This window comes from Salmo trutta, chromosome 22 (assembly GCF_901001165.1).
Source record: "Salmo trutta chromosome 22, fSalTru1.1, whole genome shotgun sequence".
NCBI classification, from domain to species: Eukaryota; Metazoa; Chordata; class Actinopteri; order Salmoniformes; family Salmonidae; genus Salmo; species Salmo trutta.
In genome coordinates, this window is record NC_042978.1 from 25033414 (window position 1) to 25059164 (window position 25751).

Consider the following 25751-nt stretch of genomic DNA (forward strand, 5'->3'; position numbering starts at 1 on the left):
CAACTGTGGTGAGGCCTATATATACACAATTGGGTGAGGCGTGTATATATAAATCATTGGGTGTGGCCTATATAATTAGGAATTAGAACAATCTATATTAATAATTTAAGAGGATCTATATGCCGTGACCACGGGTTGCTGACGTGGCGATAATTCCACAAAGTTTTAAAACATCTAGCTAGAGGACCTTTCGTAACTCATACCAAGCGTTTATGATATAAACTATCATTTCCGGGTCAAAAGGTGAATACATTTCATTGTAAAAGTTCTGGTTCAAAATATGAAATGGTGGGGAGAAAGTGATTGATATGGAATTTTACATTGATTTACATTTCCTTGAAATAAAAATTAGTGATGATTGCTATAATATTTGTTTAGCTAATTAATCCACTGTGTTTCAAACAATGATGTATATATCATTGATTTCAAATAAGGACTCTTATTTTGGTAGTACGTGAAAACCTTGACCCGGAGGTGGTTCCGTCCTGTCAGAGCAACAGCTGAGTTGGTGATACAGAATGTCAAGCAAGCCTCTTATCGAGCTAATTTTGTGTTGATACTGTACGAATAGACTGCTGTAACACTACTATTTCTAAGTATGAACTGAAGTGTTTGTCTGCTTACTTGCTTTGGATAAATTAATGGCAAACATAGATGTTGGGAATGCAGGGGATCTTCAATCTCAAGTAAGTACCCTACTGTTGTACAGAACTCAGGGCTGGGCATGACTGACGTTCACATTAGTGGAGAGTATGACCAATTTTGTACTTTGACTCATACTTTTATATATTTGACTCAACTATAAAAACAGACATGAGAGAAAGCTTTTAGATGAATACATTATTATTATAACACAATATTACACTATTTTCTTCATCAGATCGAAGAGGTCGAGGCACTTTCCTCCATATACGGTGACGAATGGTGTGTTATTGATGAAGCAGCAAGAATATTTTGTATCAAAATAACTGATGATATAGACTATCCAAAACTGAAAGCATGTTTACAGGTAATTGTTTCATTACATTTTTGTGTGTTTAAAAAGTTTCAGAGCAGTGTATGATAACAATAACTCAAGAGTTTAATTTCCATAATTAGATCATTCTTCCACATGATTACCCAAGTGCAGCGCCACCTGTCTACCAAATAAAGTAAGTCTACATGTTGGGTTTTACAGTACACTTACACTACCTCTGATAAACATGTATCAGGCATAAAAAAAGCTCATTATTAAGACTAACATTTTAGCCATATTCTGCCTTCTCTCCTCCTGCAGTGCAGCATGGTTGCGAGGCCCTGATAGAAAGACCCTGTCCAACAGCCTTGAGGAGCTCTATGTGTAAGTGGATTTCATAATCACCGACTACTGTACATGAAGCACAGAATAGTTATCCCTGAAGATGGAGGGGATTCCGTCATAAGGCTAACCTAAAGATGGATTGCCTGATGGTGAAGCCATGTTAGCTTGCGGTATTGCTGATTACAGTCCATTACCCTGTTTCACCCATGTCTGAGTAGATATGCCTCCACTGACATCAAACTAACCAGTGGTGTCTTTCCTAACAGGGAGAATACTGGGGAAAGCATCCTCTACCTCTGGGTGGAGAAGATCCGAGAGTTCCTCCTGGAGAAATCCCAAAGCACAGACACAGGTGAGAATCACATGTCACGTCTGATTGATAGTATGCTTTATTTTTTTCACTAGAGGGCAGTAAATAAATAATTTTTTCCAACTCCAGAAATCCAATTATAAAAGTGTGCACCCATTGCCTTCCTCATAAAGGTAGATATCAATGCCCATGAGCTCAGACAGAAAAACTATTGAGAAAGCTTGATTTCGATCTCTTTCCTTTCTTGGAGATGACAGTCAGAATTCTTGGGGTCTTTCATTCAGGTCTTTGATGTGCTCCCATGCATCATTGTGATAAGATGAACACAAGACTTGGTGGGTGGTATATGAAAAGCCCTCTTTCCTGTTTCTGTAATTTAACTGAATGAAGATCAGTATCTGAGTAATGGCTTTCAGTGCTGTGAGCCTGTGACGAAACCTTTGTCAAATATTTTTAAAAAGAGACTGAGGAAAGAGAAGTACATTTGGTTGTTGTAGTGTCTGTGAAAATGGTTTTCTATGAATGGATGAGTCTTAATGCCTTTTATTTCCCTTTTTGAACACCAAGAAAAACAGGATACCATATTATTCTAACTCTTCACTTTCTAAAGCCGTTAAACTTGTTAGCTAATTAAGCACAGTGCTTTAATTTAGTACTATTTCAGTTAATGACTATGGAATCCATCAATATGGATGCAGTCCTATCATTGTAATTATGTTCTTTCTCTCTGTACAGTTGTTATGATCAACTGAAATGGGAGAAATGCTGTGAAAATTAGATGCTGGTTATAGATCAAAGCATCCTTGCTTTAGAGGGAATCATTCAGTTTGGAGCACATTCATAAAAGTATAAATGGCAAGTTGAAACTTGTATTTTGTGTCAAATTGCAGCTTGTGTCCTCTTCTATAACGAGCAACTGATTTGGGAAATGGTTGGTGTTAATGCCCTCTGAACCTTCATTTAAATGTATTCTCATTGCAATGTTTTCCTCTTTTTAATGAACTCCTACTATTCTAAATGCAATAAATTTACTTGTGGAAGCATCGTTATCTAGATTAAAAGCTGTCAGAGAAGTGATTTGGGATTATTTGATGAAAAGGCCTATACAGTGGGGTCTGAAATTATTGACACCCGTGATAAAGATGAGCTTAAAATAAATAATTCAAATACTGAGCTACATTGTGTCCACCACCATATTTTACAGTAGGTATGGGGTTTATTTCTGTTCATGCATTCTTATTTCAATGCCAATCCCACCACTGGTGTGCGTGGCCAAAAAGCAACATTTTAATTTCATCCCACATATGTAAATGTCTGGAGTTTGCTAAACGGCATTGGCACTCGAATTGGACCTGGTGCTTTGGTCAGATGACATGAAAATAGAGCTCTTTGGCCACACACACCAGTGGTGGGTTTGGTGTTGAAATGAGAATCCATAAGCAGAAAAGAACCCCCTACTGTAAAATATGATGGAGGATCTTTGATGTTATGGCATTGTTTTGCTTCCACTGGTCCTGAGGCCCTTGTTAAGGTCAATGGCATCATGAACTTTACCTAGTACCAGGTCATTTTAGCGAAAAACCTGGTTGCCTCTGCCAGCGGCTGAAACTTGGCCACAAGTGGATCTTCCAGTAAGACAATAACCACAAACACATAATAATCCACAAAGAAATGGGGACTAATCTGAAGGTAACCGGTACCATTTTAAAACATGAATGTGCCTACTCAAAAAAAGGGGTTAAATATGTGTAAAATAATATATACAGTACTAGTCACAGGTTTGGGCACACCTACTCATTCCAGGGATTTTCTTAATATTTCATATTTTCTACATGAATGATCCTCAAAAAGTTATACATCTGCACCATCGAGAGCATCTTGACTGGCTGCATCCCTGTTTGGTATGGCAACTGCTTGGGATCCGACCGCACGCTCACACATCCTTACACTGACACCCCAACACACACACACACACACACACACTGCTGCTACTGTCTATTATCTAGTCACTTTACCGCTACCTATATGTACAGTACATAGCTACCTCAATAAACTCGTACCCCTGCACATCGACTTGGCTATATACTGGGAGTACCAGTACCATGTTATTTTCTACTCTGGTTTTTTTTCATTATTCACTGTGTCACTATTTCAATTTTTTTAATGTTTATCTTTAACTCTGCGTTGTTGGAAACGGACCCGTAAGTAACCAGTCGTTAGTCTACATCTGTTGTCTAGAAAGCATGTGAAAATCATTGAAAACCTGTGGTTTGAATTGAAGAGGGCAGTCCATAACCGCAGATGCGGAATATCAAGGATCTGGAAGGATTTTGTATGGATCCAACTCATTAAACTTTTTAGAAAAAGGATCAGTGCCATTTTCCTCGCAATGTAAAGTATTGAAAACAAGGGTGTCAATAATTTTGACCCCTACCTTTTTGAGAAAAAAATATATTACTTGTAAAACAAAATATTTCTCTGAGCAATTGTATTGGTATAAAAAATATAATTTCCCCAATTTGTTGAGCATACAGTATAGCTCAGTATTTGAATGATTAATGTTAGTCATTTTTGCTCATCTTTATCAAGGGTGTCATTAATTTCAGACCCCACTGTAGATGTACATGGACTCAATAATCATTATAGCACCATAAAGTTCAATGGCATAATTTGGTTATGCATTGTATATTTAATTAATATAGTAGTTGTACAGTGCCTTCAAGAAAGTATTAACACCACTGGACTTTTTCCAAATTTTTGTTGTTACAAACTGAATTTAAAATTGATTAAATTCAGATTTTCTGTCATTGATCTACACACAATACCCCATAATGTCAAAGTGGAATTATGTTTTTAGAAATGTTTACAAATTATTAAAAAATTAAAAGCTGAAATATCTTGATTTAAATAAGTTCAGGAATAAATATTTTCTTAAGTTGCCTGAACTCACTCACTGTGCAAAAATAGTCTTTAACATGATTTTTAAATGACTACCCAATCTCTGTACTCCACACATACAATTATCTGTAAGGGCCCTCAGTCGAGCAGTGAATTTCAAACACAGATTCAACAACAAAGACCAGGGAGGTTTTCCACTGGTTCGCGAAGAAGGGCACGTATTAATAGATAGGTAAAAAATATATATAATAATGTTGAATATCCATTTGAGCATGGTGCAGTTCTTAATTACACCTTAGATGGTGTATTAATACACCCGGTCACTACAAATATACAGGCGCTCTTCCTAACTCAGTTGCCGGAGAGGAAGGAAACCATTCAGGGATTTAACCATGAGGCCAATGGTGATTTTTAAAACGGTCACAGAGGCTGTGATAGGAGAAAACTGAGGATGGATCAACAACATTTACATTACATTTACATTTACGTCATTTAGCAGACGCTCTTATCCAAACCGACTTACAAATTGGTGCATTCACCTTATGATATCCAGTAGAACAACCACTTTACAATAGTACATCTATCTTTTTTGGGGGGGGGTTAAAAGGATTACTTTATTCTATCCCAGGTATTCCTTAAAGAGGTGGGGTTTCAGGTGTCTCCGGAAGGTGGTGATTGACTCCGCTGTCCTGGCGTTGTGAGGGAGCTTGTTCCACCATTGGGGTGCCAGAGCAGCGAACAGTTTTGACTGGGCTGAGCGGGAACTGTGCTTCCGCAGAGGTAGGGAGGCGAGCAGGCCAGAGGTGGATGAACGCAGTGCCCTTCTTTGGGTGTAGGGACTGATCAGAGCCTGAAGGTACGGAGGTGCCGTTCCCCTCACAGCTCCTTAGGCAAGCACCATGGTCTTGTAGCAGATGCGAGCTTCAACTGGAAGCCAGTGGAGTGTGCGGAGGAGCGGGGTGACGTGAGAGAACTTGGGAAGGTTGCACACCAGACGGGCTGCGGCGTTCTGGATGAGTTGTAGGGGTTTAATGGCACAGACAGGGAGCCCCGCCAGCAGCGAGTTGCAGTAATCCAGACGGGAGATGACAAGTGCCTGGATTAGGACCTGCGCCGCTTCCTGTGTAAGGCAGGGTCGTACTCTGCGAATGTTGTAGAGCATGAACCTACAGGATCGGGTCACCGCCTTGATGTTAGCGGAGAACGACAGGGTGTTGTCCAGGGTCACGCCAAGGCTCTTAGCACTCTGGGAGGAGGACACAATGGAGTTGTCAACCGTGATGGCGAGATCATGGAACGGGCAGTCCTTCCCCGGGAGGAAGAGCAGCTCCGTCTTGCCGAGGTTCAGCTTGAGGTGGTGATCCATCATCCACACTGAAATGTCTGCCAGACATGCAGAGATGCGATTCACCACCTGGTTATCAGAAGGGGGAAAGGAGAAGATGAATTGTGTGTCGTCTGCGTAGCAATGATAGGAGAGACCATGTGAGGATATGACAGAGGCAAGTGACTTGGTGTATAGCGAGAATAGGAGAGGGCCTAGAACTGAGCCCTGGGGGACACCAGTGGTGACAGCACGTGGTGCGGAGACGGATTCTCGCCACGCCACCTGGTAGGAGCGACCTGTCAGGTAGGACGCAATCCAAGAGTGAGCCGCGCCGGAGATGCCCAACTCGGAGGGGGTGGAGAGGAGGATCTGATGGTTCACAGTATCAAAGGCAGCAGATAGGTCTAGAAGGATGAGAGCAGAGGAGAGAGAGTTAGCTTTAGCAGTGCGGAGAGCCTCCGTGACACAGAGAAGAGCAGTCTCAGTTGAATGACCAGTCTTGAAACCTGACTGATTTGGATCAAGAAGGTCATTCTGAGAGAGATAGCAAGAGAGCTGGCCAAGGACGGCACGCTCAAGAGTTTTGGAGAGAAAAGAAAGAAGGGATACTGGTCTGTAGTTGTTGACATCAGAGGGATCAAGTGTAGGTTTTTTGAGAAGGGGGGCAACTCTCGCTCTCTTGAAGACAGAAGGGACGTAGCCAGCGGTCAAGGATGAGTTGATGAGCGAGGTGAGAAGGTCTCCGGAAATGGTCTGGAGAAGAGAGGAGGGGATAGGGTCAAGCGGGCAGCTTGTTGGGCGGCCGGCCGTCACAAGTCGCAAGATTTCATCTGGAGAGAGAGGGGAGAAAGAGGTCAAAGCATAGGGTAGGGCAATGTGAGCAGGACCAGCGGTGTCGTTTGACTTAACAAACGAGGATCGGATGTCGTCAACCTTCTTTTCAAAATGGTTGACGAAGTCATCCGCAGAGAGGGAGGAGGGGGGGAGGGGGAGGAGGATTCAGGAGGGAGGAGAAGGTGGCAAAGAGCTTCCTAGCGTTAGAGGCAGATGCTTGGAATTTAGAGTGGTAGAAAGTGGCTTTAGCAGCAGAAACAGAGGAAGAAAATGTAGAGAGGAGGGAGTGAAAAGATGCCATGTCCGCAGGGAGGCTAGTTTTCCTCCATTTCCGCTCGGCTGCCCGGAGCCCTGTTCTGTGAGCTCGCAATGAGTCGTCAAGCCACGGAGCAAGAGGGGAGGACCGAGCCGGCCGGGAGGATAGGGGACATATAGAGTCAAAGGATGGAGAAAGGGAGGAGAGGAGGGTTGAGGAAGCAGAATCAGGAGATTGGTTGGAGAAGGATTGAGCAGAGGGAAGAGATGATAGGATGGAAGAGGAGAGAGTAGCAGGAGAGAGAGAGCGAAGGTTGAGACGGCGCAATACCATCTGAGTAGGGACAGAGTGAGTAGTGTTGGAGGAGAGCGAGAGGGAAAAGGATACAAGGTAGTGGTCGGAGACTTGGAGGGGAGTTGCAGTGAGATTAGTAGAAGAACAGCATCTAGTAAAGATGAGGTCAAGCGTATTGCCTGCCTTGTGAGTAGGGGGGGACGGTGAGAGGGTGAGGTCAAAAGAGGAGAGGAGTGGAAAGAAGGAGGCAGAGAGAAATGAGTCAAAGGTAGACGTAGGGAGGTTAAAGTCACCCAGAACTGTGAGGGGTGAGCCATCCTCAGGAAAGGAACTTATCAAGGCGTCAAGCTCATTGATGAATTCTCCAAGGGAACCTGGAGGGCGATAAATAAGGATGTTAAGCTTAAATGATAAGAATGTTAAGCTTGACTGTGACAGCAAGGAATTCAAAGGAGGAGATAGACAGATGGGTCAGGGGAGAAAGAGAGAATGTCCACTTGGGAGAGATGAGGATTCCAGTGCCACCACCCCGCTGACCAGATACTCTCGGGGTATGCGAGAACACGTGGTCAGACGAGGAGAGAGCAGTAGGAGTAGCAGTGTTTTCTGTGGTAATCCATGTTTCCGTCAGCGCCAAGAAGTCGAGGGACTGGAGGGTAGCATAGGCTGAGATGAACTCTGCCTTGTTGGCCGCAGACCGTCAGTTCCAGAGGCTGCCGGAGACCTGGAACTCCACGTGGGTCGTGCGCGCTGGGACCACCACGTTAGAGTGGCAGCGGCCACGCGGTGTGAGGCGTTTGTGTGGCCTGTGCAGAGAGGAGAGAACAGAGATAGACAGACACATAGTTGACAGGCTACAGGAGAGGCTACGCTAATGCAATGGAGATTGGAATGAAAATAAACTAGTAGTAAGGCACAATACTAACATAAATTACAACGTGAAAGGAAGGAAGCTTTCAAAACATGCATCCTGTTTGCAGTAAGGCACAAAAATAATATTGCAAAAAAATTGTACTGAATACTAAGTGTTATGTTTGGGGCAAATACAATACATCACTGAGTACCACTTTTCATATTTTCAAGCATGGTGGTGGCTGCATCATGTTATGGGTATGCTTGTCATCTTTATGGGCTCGGGAGTTTCTTTCTGAAGGCACTGTATGCACTTTTTAGTATAGTACACCTGTACTTTTAAGTATAATTTTGCCCAGAAATATCAGTATATTAACATTCAAAGTAACCCTTGTTCTACTTATCCCTCTTAATTGGCTTTATCTGTCTTGTTAGAACATTTTGTTAATTTTACGGTCATGCAATGGTAATTATCTAAAGATGGGACCTGCGTGGTAGGTGTCCATGTAAATTAGGCATATAGCTAAGGCAGAAAGGACCTTCAAAGTCACTCAAATGCATCATGGGACACAAAGATACACAATCACAAATACACATTGAATTCATTTCACAGCCTGTCCATCTTTCTACTTCTCTCACAGTGGAGCAACCAGAGGTGAGAAATATGGCAACAGAGGAGGAGGAAGTGGCGGATGATGTAGAAATGCCTGATTACCGCACTCTGAAGCTGAACAAAGAGAATGTACACCTCTTCGAAAATCACTCAAGTGGTATGGCACTGACTGCATATTCTTGAATAGAGAAAGAATAAAAAAACAAGTACTTTCTAAGCCTTAATTTTAATCGTATCTGAAAGGAAGGAACAGTTTACATTTTGTATATAAACTGAATTGTGCTTGCTGCCCACGTGCTAATCCAGTGTTAATTGGTTCTTACTTGTGCCTTTTATTTTTGTGTTTCTAAATCTTTGTAGATAAGGAACTACCTCCTATAAAACTGGGGGAGACGATAACAGAAAGACGCAGCACCTTCCAACCACACTTAGCCCCTGTGGTAACACCTAGACAGGTACTGTGTAGGCCCTCTCCTGTCTCCCTCCTCTCTCTGACTATAAAACATTCATATTCTCACATCCATCACAGAAAAAGTTAGGGAAGTAAATCACAAGCCTTAAAATCTTCAAAATCATGCTAGACAATGCTACCCTGTTGGGAGAGAGAAGAAGCTGTGAGTTAAAGCTCATGTGGAGAGGATGTAGTTTCAATGCTAATGTGCTTCCAATATGGAAAACTAAACATCCTCAGGCTGTGCTCCTGCTGCTAAATGTTCTCAGGATGATAATGGAAAGAGCTGCTTTAAACATATCTCACCTACCATCAATTGCAATTTAGACAGTGATAATTATGTAATTTCCTGGAGAGTACATGAACTGTGTAGATGTAATTACAGTGCACATTGTACCATAAGCATTAACAGTTAACTATTACACAACTGTATGGTTCTCTTTTTACATGCTGTACATTTTCAGTATTACGATTACCCACCCAATATACAAGTAGGCTGTTTTTTATAAGAAAACTGCTTATACAAACTTCTGAAATAAAGTTACCTAATATATTGTCATGAGTAGGAGTCAACCGAACCTGTTTGGGGTTTTATCTTAGTCTTTCTGTTGGATATGCCATCTGTTTGAAGAGGAATCAATGATTACCCTCATCTTTATGCACCACACAGGAGTTCTCAGATGAGTGGGCTACCTTTCTGTCTTTACTGCAGAAGTTGTACTTTAGGGATAGACGTACCCATCATACTTCTAATGTTAAGAGTTTGATTAGAGGAAAGGAGGCAATTCAAACAGATTTGTTTTTGTGTTTCAGGTTAGAATGGTTCTTGACAAGCTGTTTGAAAACAAGAAGATTGCAAGCGCCACTCACAATATTTATGCATACAGGTAGAGCATCCAGTTTTGAATATACATAACAGGTTGTAATATTCAGTGGGTTTAGATCTCTCTAATCACACAGTTGATCAATTGTTATTTGACGATGTGTGTGCTGTAAGTAGGCAGAACGGAGCTCTGCTAGGTTTAATGAGTTACATTGAGCCTTTATGAGATGCTTGATATGCTTTCTGGGTGGTCATTAACCCAACAGGAGATGCTGACATTTAGAGCATTGAAAAGTTTCCTTCAAGGAGACATGCAGTTTAAGTACATTCTCATACTAAAAGTCTCAACCAACTACAACCTTTATTCTCTGTACTGTAGGATATACTGTGAAGAAAAGCAGAGTTTCCTGCAGGACTGTGAGGATGATGGAGAGACCGCAGCGGGAGGACGATTGCTTCACTTACTACAGGTGCTTTGCTCTATGTCCACTTTGCTCCGTTCCCTCTAGTGTTTCATTTGGTATTCACACGGTTGCCTTATGCCTCAAGGACCCATTTTACGTTTTCAAACCAACCCTCTGTGGTCTTGAGGTTCACTGACCCTCTACTGTTTATAACTTCAATATAATGTTAAGTCCAAGGTAATGTACAATATATCCTATTTAAGATTCACTTTGATAAGTAGCCATGCACAAGCCTTGGCAGGAGCCTATGTCCTGTTTCTGTAGCGTGAGGCAGCTTGATGTACAAGTACACCCCCTGTACGCTAGTCATATGGAATTGTTTTAAGATGGTCATACTATGTTTAAATAAAGGTGAAATTAAAAAATGGTCATACTATGGATCATTTAGCTATTTGATTTTGAAATGTAGGACCCCTTTAGGTATGATTTTTTTTAATGAAAAAAATGATTTGATAAAATATAGAATTTGGCCTTTACTACTAAAGCCCAGAGAAATGCATTGAATAACGTTAATAATTGGCAAAAAAGACAGTCAAAAAATAAATCATAAGAATTAAGGTTTAGAAGTGTTTTTCCTATATCTAGGAGATATAAGAAAGCTCAGGAAATGCAGTGCATTCGGAAAGTATTCAGACCCCTTGACTTTTTCCACATTTTGTTGCATTACAGCCTTATTCTAAAATTGATTATTGTTTTTTCACCAAATCAATCTACACACAATACCCCATAATGACAAAGCAAAAACAGGTTTTTAGAAGTTTAGGCAAATTTATAAAAAATACAAAGCCACTCCTGCATTGTCTTGGCTGTGTGCTTAGGGTCGTTGTCCTGTTGGAAGGTGAACCTTCGCCCCAGTCTGAGGTCCCGAGCAGGTTTTCATCAAGGATCACTCTGTACTTTGCTCCGTTCATCTTTCCCTTGATCCTGACTAGTTTCCCAGTCTCTGCCTCTGAAAAACATCCCTTAGGAGTGGCTTCTGTCTGGCCAGTCTACCATAGAGGCCTGCTTGGTGGAGTGCTGCAGAGATGGTTGTCCTTCTGGAAGGTTCTCCCATCTCCACAGAGAAACTCTGGAGCTCTGTCAGAGTGAACATCGGATTCTTGGTCACCTCCCTGACCAAGGCCCTTCTCCCGCAATTGCTCAGTTTGGCCGGGCGGACAGGCTCTAGGAAGAGTCTTGGTGGTTCCAAACTTCTTACATTTAAGAATGATGGAGGCCACTGTGTTCTTGGGGACCTTCAATGCTGCAGAATTTTGTTGGTACCTTTCCCCAGATCTCTGCCTCTACACAATCCTGTCTCGGATCTGTATTGACAATTCCTTCGACCTCATGGCTTGGTTTTTGCTCTGACATGCACAGTCAACTGTGGGACCTTTATATAGACAGGTGTGTTCCTTTCTAAATAATGTCCAATCAATTGAATTTACCACAGGTGCTCCAATCAAGTTGTAGAAGCATCTCAAGGATGATCTATGGAAACAGGATGCACCTGAGCTTAATTTTGAGTCTCATAGCAGAGGGTCTGAATAATTATGTAAATAAGGTATTTGTTTTATTTTTTATACATTTGCAAAAAGATTTACTGTTTTTGCTTTGTCATTATGGGGTTGTGTGTGTATTTTATTAATTTTAGAATAAGGCTGTAATGTAATAAAATGTGTCAAAAGTTAAGGGGTCTTTCCGAATGCACTGTATGTGTGTGTGTAGAGACCGAAAATCGGTCTTCTCACGAAAACGTCTGTAGCATCCGTACGGTTTGACATACAAACTATTATGGAAAGAAGAGACTCTCATGATGGTGTTTCCTGTTTTACTCTATGACCCCCACAAGTGTCACGGAACTTGTCTGAAGGTAACCCGTACGTAAAAAAAAAGATATGTTTTCTGACAAACACCACTCTAGCTCTGCCGGTGAATCAATCGACTCTAGAGGGTTATTTAATGCTGAGTGGCAAGCAGAGACTCATTTTTACAGTCTTTAAAACAAATGTTTATTTTTAATGTACAGACGTTCGATTTCTTTTTATTCTGCTTGTCCTTTGGAATTTTCCAAATGGATTAACATTCACATTTTAGTCATTTAGCAGACGCTCTTATCCAGAGCGACTTACAGTAGTGAATACATACATTTCATTTCATGCATTTTTTTGTTGTTGTACTGATTAACAATTCCACATTGAACACTGCATGAATTACGACCACGACATCTGTTTGCTGAGTAGGCCTATACTTAATGATTCTGATGGAACTTGTCTGTTTAGGGGGGTTGAAGCCTAGGTTAACCAGTTCTAAATGGCACTAGCAGTTTTCAAAGTAGCTTAAGCGGAGGGGAACGGCACCTCCGTACCTTCAGGCTCTGATCAGGCCCTACACCCAAACAAGGGCACTGCGTTCATCCACCTCTGGCCTGCTCGCCTCCCTACCTCTGAGGAAGTACAGTTCCCGCTCAGCCCAGTCAAAACTGTTCGCTGCTCTGGCACCCCAATGGTGGAACAAGCTCCCTCACGACGCCAGGACAGCGGAGTCAATCACCACCTTCCGGAGACACCTGAAACCCCACATCTTTAAGGAATACCTGGGATAGGATAAAGTAATCCTTCTAACCCCCCCCCCCCCCTTAAAAGATTTAGATGCACTATTGTAAAGTGGTTGTTCCACTGGATATCATAAGGTGAATGCACCAATTTGTAAGTCGCTCTGGATAAGAGTGTCTGCTAAATGACTTAAATGTAATGTAAATGTAAGATAGACGGGAAGCAATTATTCCAAAACTGCAGCTTGTTGTTGGAACATATTTTCCTACTTCAGTCAACCAGTCCATTTTGAATTTGTGATAAAACTTTCCTCATTTGGTAAGGAATGTAACTTGTGTATATCATCGGTAGGGTTACCAACTTTCTCACTACCAAATAAGGGACAAAAGGTGGCGTGCCAGTGCACGGTGCCATAGTGGTGTGGGTGTTGTGTGAATGAATATACAGTGTATATTCATATTCTTATTCAATTGGAAAGGCAAAACATTTGTATATTCCATTTAGTCTATAGCTTTACTAAAACTGTATCATTATGTGAATAAACCTCAAAATTAATGATCAAAGAAATCACAAGTTGGGCCTTTACAGCAAAAAATAAAACATTTAAAATGCAAAAGAGGGGCATGAGTCACTCACCAAGTCTACATATTTTTTGCTGCTCTTGACTGATTCAAGCAGTCCTTTGTCCTTTTGCATAGCCAGAGAGAAGTCATTACATGACAAATCACAGATATTTGAAGTTCATTTTTGATCAGCTCTGTGCTGCATCTGTTTCTTGAGTCTGACCATTTAATGGTCACCAGAGAGAAAATCCTCTCTACAAAGGCATTTGAGCCTGGCACACTGAGGACAAATGAGACAATCCTGAACATGTTGATCAAGTTGGCTTTCCCTAGGTTTTGGAAAACTGCCACCCACTTCTCACTGGTGGATTTTGTGGTATCCTGTCTGGCTTTCTGTATTCCCTCCGGGCTAGCACAAAACTCTTCATAGAGTTGGTCCATACTGACTGTCTGTCATTTTGAGGGCAACCACCAGCTGCTCCAGGTCAGTGAAGGAGAGCTCATAGAGGCCGATCGGTTTCAGTTTCATCATTACATTTTCCGGTGAGAAATCAAACCACTTGTCAATGTATGTAATGACAGTGTCATAGAACTTAAAGTCCTGTTGCTGCTTCGACCTTTGATGACAACTGTTTGTCCATCAACTGCTTGGTCTGGTATCCAAAAAAGCTGTCTGTTTCCGCTGAAGCGTCTTTATTTTGAACTTCCTCGTAAACATCTGTGATGCAGAGCGTTGTTTCCTCCCGCTTTTTTACGAGTTGGTCATAAACACACCCCACGTGGAAAAAGCAGAAACATCTCAGCTACTTCCGTTTTTTCTTCATACTCAAAAATACTCTTCAGTGCCACAGGACAGGTCTCCAAGGGACCTGAAGTATGAAGTAAGACCTGGCCAGCGTCGCAGGAGACGGTCGACAGCTGGATGAAGAGCGAGCCATCGTGTGCAAACATGTCGCAGAATTTCACGCCACTCAATGTCAACAAAGGCGAAAAATGCACGCAGTTCCTCTCTTCGGGAAGCAGATAGTGATAAGTGGCTGTAGCTCTTTAAAACAATTGTCTCAATATCCACTGACAGCTGATCGGAAGCGTGCTTGCAGGCATTATGAGCTGTGTGAGCTGGGCAATTCGCTTTCAGAATGCGATTGTTGGCACTGCTCAATAACTGGTAAACGGAGTGGTGTTTTCCAATTTTGTCAGTTTCCGCAATAGACGTCAAGAAGAATGCACCGATATTGCTAGCACCTTTAGCTAGGGGGCCTTGTGCATTTCTGTGGATGCATGCTGAGTCTCCCCTCCATGGCCAATTGAGAATTCCCGACGACATACAGTACAGAAAGCTTTCGTCAAGTCACCACTGACGGGCTGAACACACGTCTTTTTAGCTTGACATTGTTTATTGTAGCTGCACAGTCTTTTATTTTTTGCAGGTTTGTCCATATTTCCTTGATATGCCAAACCGACCGAACAACAACAGAAATTACTTTGCAGGAATTGGCGCGTTTACGCTATACTGTGATTGGATGAATATACAGGACAAGAGGGGTCCCGTATGGGACAAACCCATTTAGCGCAATATAAGGGACATCCCGGCTAATACGGAACAGTTGGCAATCCTAGGACTCATCAGTTATATACTTTTTTATAGCCGTTTATTTGTGTAGGCCTACTGGCAGCTTGTGTGCGCAGGGAGTGGCCGGAATGTGATTGAGACACGGAGGGGAAAGAGAATTTAGGGAGAAGAACGGTGTGATGCTTGGCTTGAAGTTGGTTTCGTTTTTTGTTGTGACCCGCAAATGCCCAAGTACAAATGGAACACTAAAGTCAAAGCAAATTAACATTGACTTCAAGAAAAAAATCGTTTTATAGTATTTTTTTTTCTTTAAATCTCGTGTTAAAGATTGATCTTTGACGTCCATTCGAGTACTCATGCCTATCCATAATTCAAGCAAGCTTTCATTCCTGTCTCAGTCAATGTTAGTGGGTACAGACTGAGGCTCTAACAATCAAATCGTTTTCATGCATTCGTATTCACCCACAGCATCCACTACATCAGCTTACAAGAATGGCAAATGTCAGACTATGAGTGCACCACAGTGAAATGTCTCATTGGATTTCTCTGCTGAGTCCAGAGTCTTGTATACACGTTTCTCAGATGAATCTGCCTTTTGATGGTAGCCCCTTTTCAAAAACAATAGCAATGTCTGAGTGGGATAAGACATCTTGAGAGGAATTTGTACTGAGCTGAACGGTTCAGCCTGAACCCCACAGGACGCTGCTCTATCTATGCTCTGGACAATCTGATTTTGGATTATAGGTTGCACTGAGTCTGTTCAATGGAGACCGATTTATGACCATAGCACATGTTTACATTTATATTTTTATATTTGAGTCATTTAGCAGACGCTCTTATCCAGAGCGACTTACAGTAGTGAATGCATTCATTTCATACATTTTTTTTCTTCTTTTTTTTTCTTTCCTACTGGTCCCCCGTGGGAATCAAACCCACAACCCTGATGCTGCAAACACCATGCTCTACCAACTGAGCCACACGGCACTACCACATCCAATCCAAGTGCCGTTTATCAAACTCCAGACAGTGCTAGGGTCAGATCACATGAGCTCTTTGGCCACAAACACCAGTGGTGGGTTTGGTGTCGAAAAACGGAAGTATACAGAAAGTACCTCATACCTACTGTAAAATATGGTGGCGGATCTTTGATGTTCTAGGGCTATTTTGCATACCCTGGTCCTGTGGCCCTTGTTAAGGTCAACGGCATCATGAACTTTACTAAGTACCAGGACATTTTAGCCAAGAGGCTGACACTTGGCCGCAAGTGGATCTTCCAGCAAGACAATAACCCCAAGCACAAATCAAAATCCACAAAGAAATGGTTAGTTAAGCATTATAAATTGGGTGGTTCGATCCCTGAATGTTGATTGGCTGACAGCCGTGGTATACCAGACTGTGTATATCACAGGTATGACAAAATATTAATTTTTATTGCTCTAATTACATTGGTAACCAGTTTATAATAGCAATAAGACACCTTGGGTGTTTGAGGTATATGGCCAATATACCACAGCTAAGGGCCGTATCCAGGCACTCTGTGTTACGTTGTGCGTAAGAACAGCCCTTAGCTGTGGTATATTGGCCATATACCACACCTCCTTGTGCCTTATTGCTTGAACCACCCAATTTATAATTTACATTTTGCAATGGCCATTTCAGTCTTTGGACTTGACCCCATTGAAAACCTGTGGTTTGAATTTAAGAGGACAGTCCATAACCGCAGACGAAGGATATCAAGGATCTGGAAAGATTCTGTATGGAGGAATGGTCTAAGATCCTTCCCAATATGTTCTCCAACTCAAACATTTTAGAAAGGTATTAAAAGGTAATAATTTTGGCCCCTACCTTTTTGAGTAGAAAAATATTACTTGTTAAACAAAATCTCTTTCTTTGAGCAATTTTATTAGTATAAAAAAAATATATTTGAATTATTTTATCGTCTTTTTCACTCATCTTTCTCAAGGGTGCCAATAATTTTGGACCTGACTGTATGTCACCATACTTCCATTGTCACTGAATCTGACCAAACAAGTTAAGAAAAGAGCCTTCAGTCTAATGTTCACCCCCCACCACTACCACCCAGGTGCTTTTGGGGAAGATTCTGATTAACGTTCTACTTGAACCTCTCAACACTGACAGGCAATTTACTTTGAGGGCTGATTCTTAATCTGTTTTTCTCTCATATATTTTCCTCTCAGACCCCTTCTTCGTTTTCTGGTTTTGAATTTAGCATTTACTCATTTTGGCAGTACGAATGTGAAGTGCGGAGTGGAGAATAAAGGGAGACGTTTATTATTACAGTAAATAGACAGATGGCATTGGCGTTGTCTCCCATAGCCAAATTCTCCCCTGCTGCATAGAGAGCTGTTGATTGACAGCAGAGGGACTGAGGCAGATATTCTCCTGGATAAAGGCTTATTCTTTAAGATGCATCCTGTGTCAGCTGCAAAGCTGAAACCAGGCTTCCAGGGGGTGTTCACTAGTCATCCCCTGTCACATGTGGTCTTTCAATCGTCTTGCTAATCTTCACATCCTCTTTGATATGACACATGAGGAGGTGCTTGAGTACATGGACCAGTGACCAGAATGTTGCTCATCCAAATCTCCAAGCACACTTGTTGACATAAATCATCTGTTAAGGGAAGATGCCAGCTATTAAGTCTGTTATCTATATTTTGCCGTGGGAGCAATCCTTGTGCAACGATTTTCTCTGTATGCTGATGTCTTTATCTTGGGAGAGGAAAACATGTCTGTGTGCCTCTCTTTTATTGCTTAACATCGGTTTTATAATCATTCCCCAAACAGCCATTATTTGTGATTCATTGTGATGATGGGATTTTTTTCAGTCGTCTTTGAGTCTATGCAAACCGATCATCAACATCCACACATACAGTAGCTACCACATCTATCATGTGCCACTGTCATCCCCTCTGTGCCAACACCACTCTGTTGTTCTACCTCAGATCCTGGATGTGCGGAATGTGCTGGTGGTTGTGTCTCGCTGGTATGGAGGGATTCTGCTGGGTCCAGACCGTTTCAAACACATCAACAACTCTGCCAGAAACATCCTGGTCCAGGAGGGATACACATCCTCTGCGGTGAGACCCTCGTTCCTTATTAGCAATGTGTCCAAGTTTGGCATAAGTCCACAATAAAGTATATAAATTTTGTGACTTTAGTCTGAATGTTGAACAAGACCTTGGATGTAATTCAAAATGAATACTGTGTGCAAAATTAATCTTACATCTATATTTAAGTTTAAATGTTTGTTTGTAATATCATGCTTGATGGGGAATTGTTTTTGCGTTCCTCGTTGTTGGATGCTTTTGACATAAGCAGGCATATACATAGAATCTAATCTGAAAGTCTAATGGAAACATTCCCCTCTACTTATCTGAAACAAATGTTATTTATTTATGGAAAGTGGGACAAGGTCAGAGCGGATTCAGTTAAACTGAATGATGTTTAACTGCAAAACACCAGTTTCAATGTCAACAGTGAAGAGGCGACTCCGGGATGGAGTTCCTCTGTCCAGTGTCTGTTCTTTTGACCATTTTAATATTTTTTTTTTAATTGCCTTTTTCTTTGCAACTCTGCCTAGAAGGCCAGCAAACAGTTTTTAGCGGTGCTAACATAATTGCAAAAGGGTTTTCTAATGAGCCTTTTAAAATGATTAACTTGGATTAGCTAACACAACGTGCCATTGGAACACAGGAGTGATGGTTGCTGATAATGGGCATCTGTACGCCTATGTAGATATTCCATAAAAAAATCTGCCATTTCCAGCTACAATAGTCATTTACAACATTAACAATGTCTACACTGTATTTCTGATCAATTTGATGTTATTTTAATGGACGAAAAATTAGCTTTTCTTTCAAAAACAAGGAAATGTCTAAGTGACCCCAAACTTTTGAACGTGTGTGTGTGTGTGTGTGTGTGTGTGTGTGTGTGTGTGTGTGTGTGTGTGTGTGTGTGTGTGTGTGTGTGTGTGTGTGTGTGTGTACACACACACCTTCGGAAAGTATTCAGACCCCTTGACTTTTTCCACATTTTGATACGTTTCTAAATTGATTCAATTGTGTTTTTCCCTCAGTAATCTACACACAATACCCCATAATGACAAAGCAAAAACAGGTTTTTAGAAATGTTTGCTAATTTAGATATTTTTAAAAATCCTGAAATATCACATTTACATAAGTATTCAGACTCTTTACTCAGTACTTTGTTGAATCACCTTTGGCAGCGATTACAGCATCGAGTCTTCATGGGTATGACACTACAAGCTTGGCACACCTGATTTGGGGAGTTTCTCCCATTTTTCTCTGGAGATCCTCTCAAGCTCTGTCAGATTGGATGGGGAGTGTTGCTGCACAGCTATTTTCAGGTCTCTCTAGAGATGTTCGATTGGGTTCAGGTCCGGACATTCAGAGACTTGGCCCGAAGCCACTCCTGCTTTGTCTTGGCTGTGTGCTTAGGGTCGTTGTCCTGTTGGAAGGTGAACCTTCGCCCCATTCTGAGATCCTGAGCACTCTGGAGCAGGTTTTCATCAAGGATCTCTCTGTACTTAGCTCCGTTCATCTTTGTCTCAATCCTGACTAGTCTCCCAGTCCCTGCCTCTGAAAAACATCCCCACAGCATGATGCTGCTACCACCATGCTTCACCGTAGGGATGGTGCCAGGTTTCCTCCAGATGTGACGCTTGGCATTCAGGCCAAAGAGTTTAATCTTGGTTTCATCAGACCAGAGAATCTTGTTTCTCATGGTCTGAGAGTCCTTGAGGTGCCTTTTGGCAAACTCCAAGCGGGCTGTCATGTGCCTTTTACTGAGGAGTGGCTTCCGTCTGGCCAGTCTACCATAAAGGCCTGATTGGCGGAGTGCTTCAGAGATGGTTGTCCTTCTGGAAGGTTCTCCCATCTCCACAGAGGAACTCTAAAGCTCTTTCAGAGTGACCATCGGGTTCTTGGTCACCTCCCTGACCAAGGCCCTTCTCCCCTGATTACTTAGTTTGGCTGGGAGGCCAGTTCTAGGAAGAGTGTTGGTGGTTCCAAACTTCTTATATTTATGAATGATGGAGGCCACTGTGTTCTTGGGGATCTTAAATGCTGCAAAAATTGTTTGGTACCCTTCCCCAGATATGTGCCTTGACAACAATCCTGTCAAAGTGCTCTACGGACAATTCCTTCGACTTCGTTGCTTGGTTTTTGCTCTGACATGCACTGTCAGCTGTGGGAACTTATATAGACAGGTATGTGCCTTTCCAAATCATGTCCAATCAATAGAATTTACCACTGGTGGATTCCAATCAAGTTGTTGAAACATGTCAAGAATAATCAGTGGAAACAGGATGAACCTGAGCTCAATTTCGAGTCTCATAGCAAAGGGTCTGAATAGTTATGTAAATAAGGTATTTATTTTATAAATGTAAAAAAATGTAAAAAAAACTGTTTTTGCGTTGTCATTATGGGGTATTGTGTGTAGATTGCTCATGACTGTTATTTATTTAATCCATTTTAGAATAAGTCTGTATTGTAACAAAATGTGGAAAAAGTCAAGGGGTCTGAATACTTTCCCAAGGCACTGTATATTTTAATGAAATTTTTTTACCCCTTTTTCTCCCCGATTTCGTGGTATCCAATTGGTGGTTAGTCTTGTCTCATCGCTGCAACTCCCCTATGGACTCGGGGAGGCGACGGTCAAAAGCCATGCGTCCTGTGAAACACAACCCTGCCAAGCCGCACTGCTTCTTGATGCACTATTCGCTTAACCCGGAAGCCAGCCTAACCAATGTGTCAGAGGAAACACCGTCCAACTAACAACCAAATTCAGTTAGCAGGCGCCCAGCTCGCCACAAGGAGTCACTAGAGCACGATGAGATAAGGAAATGCCGTCCGGCCAAACCCTCCCCTAACCCAGACGACGCTGGTCCAATTGTACACCGTCTCATGGTCATGGCCGGCTGTGACACTTTTTCAATAGAACACTTCTTCAGACTTTCAAAACAACAAACCGAGCTCTCCCTCGTTCAGCAAGTTGTCTGGCCAATGTGGTCTTGTGGAATAATGAATGCAACATGGTGGTCACATCTCATTTCCTGATTCAGATCAGGGGAATATGCATATTAAGGTGAAACATTGGTATCCATTTGCTATGCAACTACACTGAAGGCATATACATCTAATACACTGATTATAAGGTAAACAACTCACTGGTTGAGGATAATTACTGGCTTTTCCAGCTTTGTAATGAAGTGGTACTCTTCGTCTTTTCTATTTTGCCTATTTTATTCAATGTTCTTTTATTGTTTTGCAGGATGAGGCATCCAAAGCTGGAGGGAAGAACAAAAAGTCAAAAAGCAAGAAGACAAAGTAAAAGTGATATCCTCAATGCTAGTCATTGGCAATGCTCTCTGTAATATTGTTGAAAGGTTTACAGAAAGGAACAGACATTTCTGACCTCTATGAGGACTTCAATCTCAAAAAAGTTTTGTTGTGCCTTAAACTGAAAATGGGAATTTCATGGCAACTATGTAATGTTAGTGTCGAACATTCAGGCTTAAAGGAAAGTAAGCCCATCTCCTCATAACCATCATGAAAACTGATTTATGTGAGTCATTTCTTTTAATAAAAAAAGGGCTGCATACATGACTAGGAAAATGCATTAATTTGTTGTAAATCTGATTTTCCTTCTCAGAGCATAGCTGTAATTTTCAGGAATGTCTGAAATTATAACCAAAATGTCTTAATTTCCAAAAAGTCTCTTTCTCTCTCTCCCCCTCCCTTCTGTCACGCCTGTATTTAGATGCTTTGATATTTGAGTTCCGCTGGGGTTGAATCCCCACAACTTCTGTCATCCAAAGTACTGTTGAATCAGTCTGAGAGTTCAATGGACACTTCATCTGGGTTTCACAGACAATAAAATCTCATTTCCAAATTCCCTGTACATCATGCTGAAACAGAGACAGTTTCGCTTTCATAGCCTTGATGTCATTATTACCATGCCAACTACAGTGCCTTAGGAAAGTTTTCAGACCCATTGACTTTTTCCACATTGTTACGTTACATACAGCCTTATTCTAAAATGGATGTAAAAAATTATAATCACACAATACCCCATAAAAACAAAGCAAAAACAGGTTTTTATAAATGTTTGCAAATGTATTAAAAACAGAAATACCTTATTTACATAGGTATTCAAACCCTTTTCTATGAGACACACAGATGTCTATATAAGGTCCCACAGTTGATAGTGCATGTCAAAATAAAAACCAAGCCGTGAAGTCGAAGGAATTGTCAGTAGAGCGCCGAGACAGGATTGTGTCGACTTGTGTCAACTCTTCCTAGAGCTGGCCTCCCAGCCAAACTGAGCAATCGGAGGAGAAGTGCCTTGGTCAGGGAGGTGACCAAGAACCCTATGGTCACTCTGAAAGAGCTCTGGAGTTCCTCTGGAGATGGAGAACCTTCCAGAAGGACAACCATCTCTGCAGGACTCCACCAATCAGGCCTTTATGGCAGACTGGCCAGATGGAAGCCACTCCTCAGTAAAAGGCACATGACAGCCCGCTTGGAGTTTGCCAAAAGGCACCTAAAGACTCTCAGACCATGTGAAGCAAGATTCTCTGGTCTGATGAAACCAAGATTAAACTCTGGTCTGAATGCCAAGCGTCACGTCTGGAGGAAACCTGGCACCATCCCTACGGTGAAGGATGATGGTGGCAGCATCATAGTGTGTTTTTCTTTCTGTGGCAGGGACTGGGAGACTAATCAGGATCGAGGCAAAGATGAACGGAGCTAAGTACAGAGAGATCCTTGCTGAAAACATTCTCAGTACCTCAGAGTAGGGCAAAGGTTCACCTTCCAACAGGACAACGACCCTAAGCACACAGCCAAGACAACGCAGGAGTGGCTTCGGTACAGGTCTCTGAATGTCCTTGAGTGGCCCAGCCAGAGCCTGGACTTGAACCCGATCGAACATCTCTGGAGACCTGAAAATAGATTTGCAGTAACGCTCCCCATCCAACCAAACAGAGCTTGAGAGAATCTGCAGAGAAGAATGGGAGAAATTCCCCAAATACAGGTGTGCCAAGCTTGTAGCGTCATACCCAAGAACACTCGAGGCTGTAATTGCTGCCAAAGGTGCTTCAACAAAGTACTTAGTAAAGGGTCTGAATACTTATGCAAATGTGATTATAAATTAGCAAACATTTCTAAAAAACATGTTGTTTAGCTATGTCATTATGGGGTATTGTGTGGGGGGAAAATGATTTAATCCATTTTAAAATAAGGCTGTAACCTAACAATGTGGAAAAAGTCAAAGGGTCTGTAGATGTTGAAAAGAGGTGCATCAGTGAATTGTATGTGTGGAGGCCTGGAGATGCTAAACGTGTTTATGTTAATTAATGGTAAATTACCGTGAGACCGCCAGTCTTTTGCATGACAATAACCGTCTGACAAAATTTCATGACCACCACAGCCCTACTTGTGACTGTGACCCATTCTTGCTGCCAAAAAGGTTTTGGATATAGATTGGTTTTAAGCCATCTCTTTCTCACACGTACGCACGCACACACACACACACACACACACACACCTTTTTCCCTGCTTTTGTCATCCACCATCACACCTGTTAAATATCAATTCAACTTTTCACTGCTGCTTCTCTTCTTTAAGATGTTTTCTCATCTCTCCTGTCAATATTGTTGCTCTTCTCTGACTTTTGGTGTGTCAATCAACCCTCGGGCTAAAAGACATTGGGTGGCCTCCATACACAACACATTACCAGCGTCCATAAGACTGTTGAGGTACATGTAGGCCACCATAGGAGAAGTGTTGAAGGTAGTATGTACATCTAACAGATTTCATAGGTGTAGATTTTCATAGGTGCATAAAAGTTCCTGATCAAAGAACAATATTAATATCAAAACATTTTCAAACAGTAAGAAACATGTAATTATCTCAGAGGCTCATTTTTGTACATAATAGTTTCTTCCATTTCTCCATCAGGGTTATCACTTAATAACTGTCATTACATTATATTACTATGATACTTAACCTGATCGTCTCTTTTGGCTGAATCACACAGCGAAATGCACACTAGAGAGCATTATGGCTTTTTGCAAAAACCCAGTGATCCGAAAATGAGGTTCAAATACAGTGTTCCATCCACACATACAACTTTGGTGTGTACTGTGTACATGCTAATGTGTTTCCTGTTTGACTAAGTGCCTTCTAGGAGACCAGAGATTCCTCTTGTGGGTGAGGGTGTTTGCCTGAGTGAAGCCTACTTCCAAGGCCTTCAGTAGCAAGAACATTATTATTCTCAGGGTATAGATCGTTTTCATTTCCTGACTCAAAGGTCACTTATTATAAGAGTGGACCTTTAAATTAACTGACAGTACACATTACTGTCAGTTTTACAATACATACCGGTACATATGTTTGAGTGTATTTCTTACTAATAGGATGTTTGAGTGTATGTCTCCCATAGCACACACACACTTAAACACACCACCTGGTTGATGGACTGCTGAATCATATAACATTGGATGGTCAATTGTAATAGTTAAGTCATATTGACAAAGTTGTTGTGAAGATGGGGAGAGGTATGTCTGTTATAAAAAGATGTTCTGTGTATTTTACACAAATCAACTGTACTAGTTGATCAGGCTCTGGTCTTGTCCCAATTTTGATTATTGTCTGGTAATATGGTAAAGTGCAGCAAAGAAAGACCTAGCAAAGCAGCAGCTGGCTCAAAACAGAGCAGCACAGCTTGCCCTTAACTGCACATACAGAACTAACATCAACAACATGCATGCCAGTCTTTCCTGGTTGAGGGTTGACGAGAGGAACTGCTTCTCTTCTAGTTTTAATGAGAAGTATTACTGTAACAAAAATTCCAGATTGTTTGCATAATCAAATAACATTCAGCTCAGACACCCATACATAAGCCACCAGGGGTTTCTTCACAGTCCCCAAGTCCAAAACAAATTCACTCCACAGCACAGTATTTTACAGAGCCATGATGCCATGGAACTCCCTTCCATCTCCAATTACTCAGGCAAATAGCAACATTACCTTTTAAAAACAAATATTAAACAATATTTCATGGATTGGCGGGGACTGTGAGGGGTTAAACACACACAGACACACTAACATTTTTATTTTGCCGTTGTTGTATTGTTTGTACTTTTATGATATATTCTTTGTTGTTGTATTGTTGGTATATTGTTGTATTTTAAGTTGGTGCGACTGTCCTTGTCTATCAGTGAATCAGTGTTTTGTTTCTTGTCCTGTTTTGTGTTTTTTTGTGGACACCAGGAAGAATAGCTGCTACTTCGGCAAAAGCTAATAGGGATCTGAATAAACCAATAAACCAATAGTAGTAACACATTAGATATATTCAATTGGGAAGTGTCAGTAGGATGGGAGGCACTTTGCATGAAAATGCTTGATTTGAATTTCATATCCAACATGCCTTTCATATGGTGATTCACAATGATGTAAAAACAATCTCCATAATTGGAGCGAGGAAATCAAATCAGTATTTTACTTTTGCATGAAGAAACCTGGAGTAAAAGAATAAAGGGATGGTAATGCATCAGTTATTTTTCATCTCTTTGAAGTGGACCGATGAGGCTCAAACATAAGGGTCTTTAGGAAG

The 25751-nt window shown here is 41.5% G+C and overlaps 1 protein-coding gene across 2 annotated transcripts; it reads left to right on the forward strand.

Moving 5' to 3' along the window:
* Positions 1 to 473: 473 nt before the first annotated feature.
* On the forward strand, positions 474 to 22025 carry impact (impact RWD domain protein). 2 transcript variants are annotated; one of them, XM_029707367.1, is made up of 11 exons: positions 474 to 686; positions 881 to 1009; positions 1099 to 1151; positions 1277 to 1339; positions 1567 to 1652; positions 8713 to 8841; positions 9045 to 9139; positions 9949 to 10022; positions 10338 to 10428; positions 18056 to 18190; positions 21405 to 22025. In XM_029707367.1, the coding sequence occupies exons 1-11, from the start codon at positions 642 to 644 to the stop codon at positions 21462 to 21464; spliced, it is 960 nt and encodes a 319-aa protein (XP_029563227.1). In that variant the 5' UTR covers positions 474 to 641; the 3' UTR covers positions 21465 to 22025. The 2 variants fall into 2 exon arrangements, with proteins under 2 accessions (XP_029563227.1, XP_029563228.1); XM_029707368.1 differs by having other exon boundaries at positions 670 to 686; positions 881 to 924.
* Positions 22026 to 25751: the final 3726 nt, after the last annotated feature.

Coding starts and splice junctions, on each gene's coding strand:
- impact (XM_029707367.1), top strand. CDS start 642: ATGGCAAACATAGATGTTGGGAATGCAGGGGATCTTCAATCTCAA. Junction 8,842..9,044: donor CTTCGAAAATCACTCAAGTG/GTATGGCACTGA, acceptor AAATCTTTGTAG/ATAAGGAACTACCTCCTATA. Junction 10,429..18,055: donor GATTGCTTCACTTACTACAG/GTGCTTTGCTCT, acceptor GTTCTACCTCAG/ATCCTGGATGTGCGGAATGT.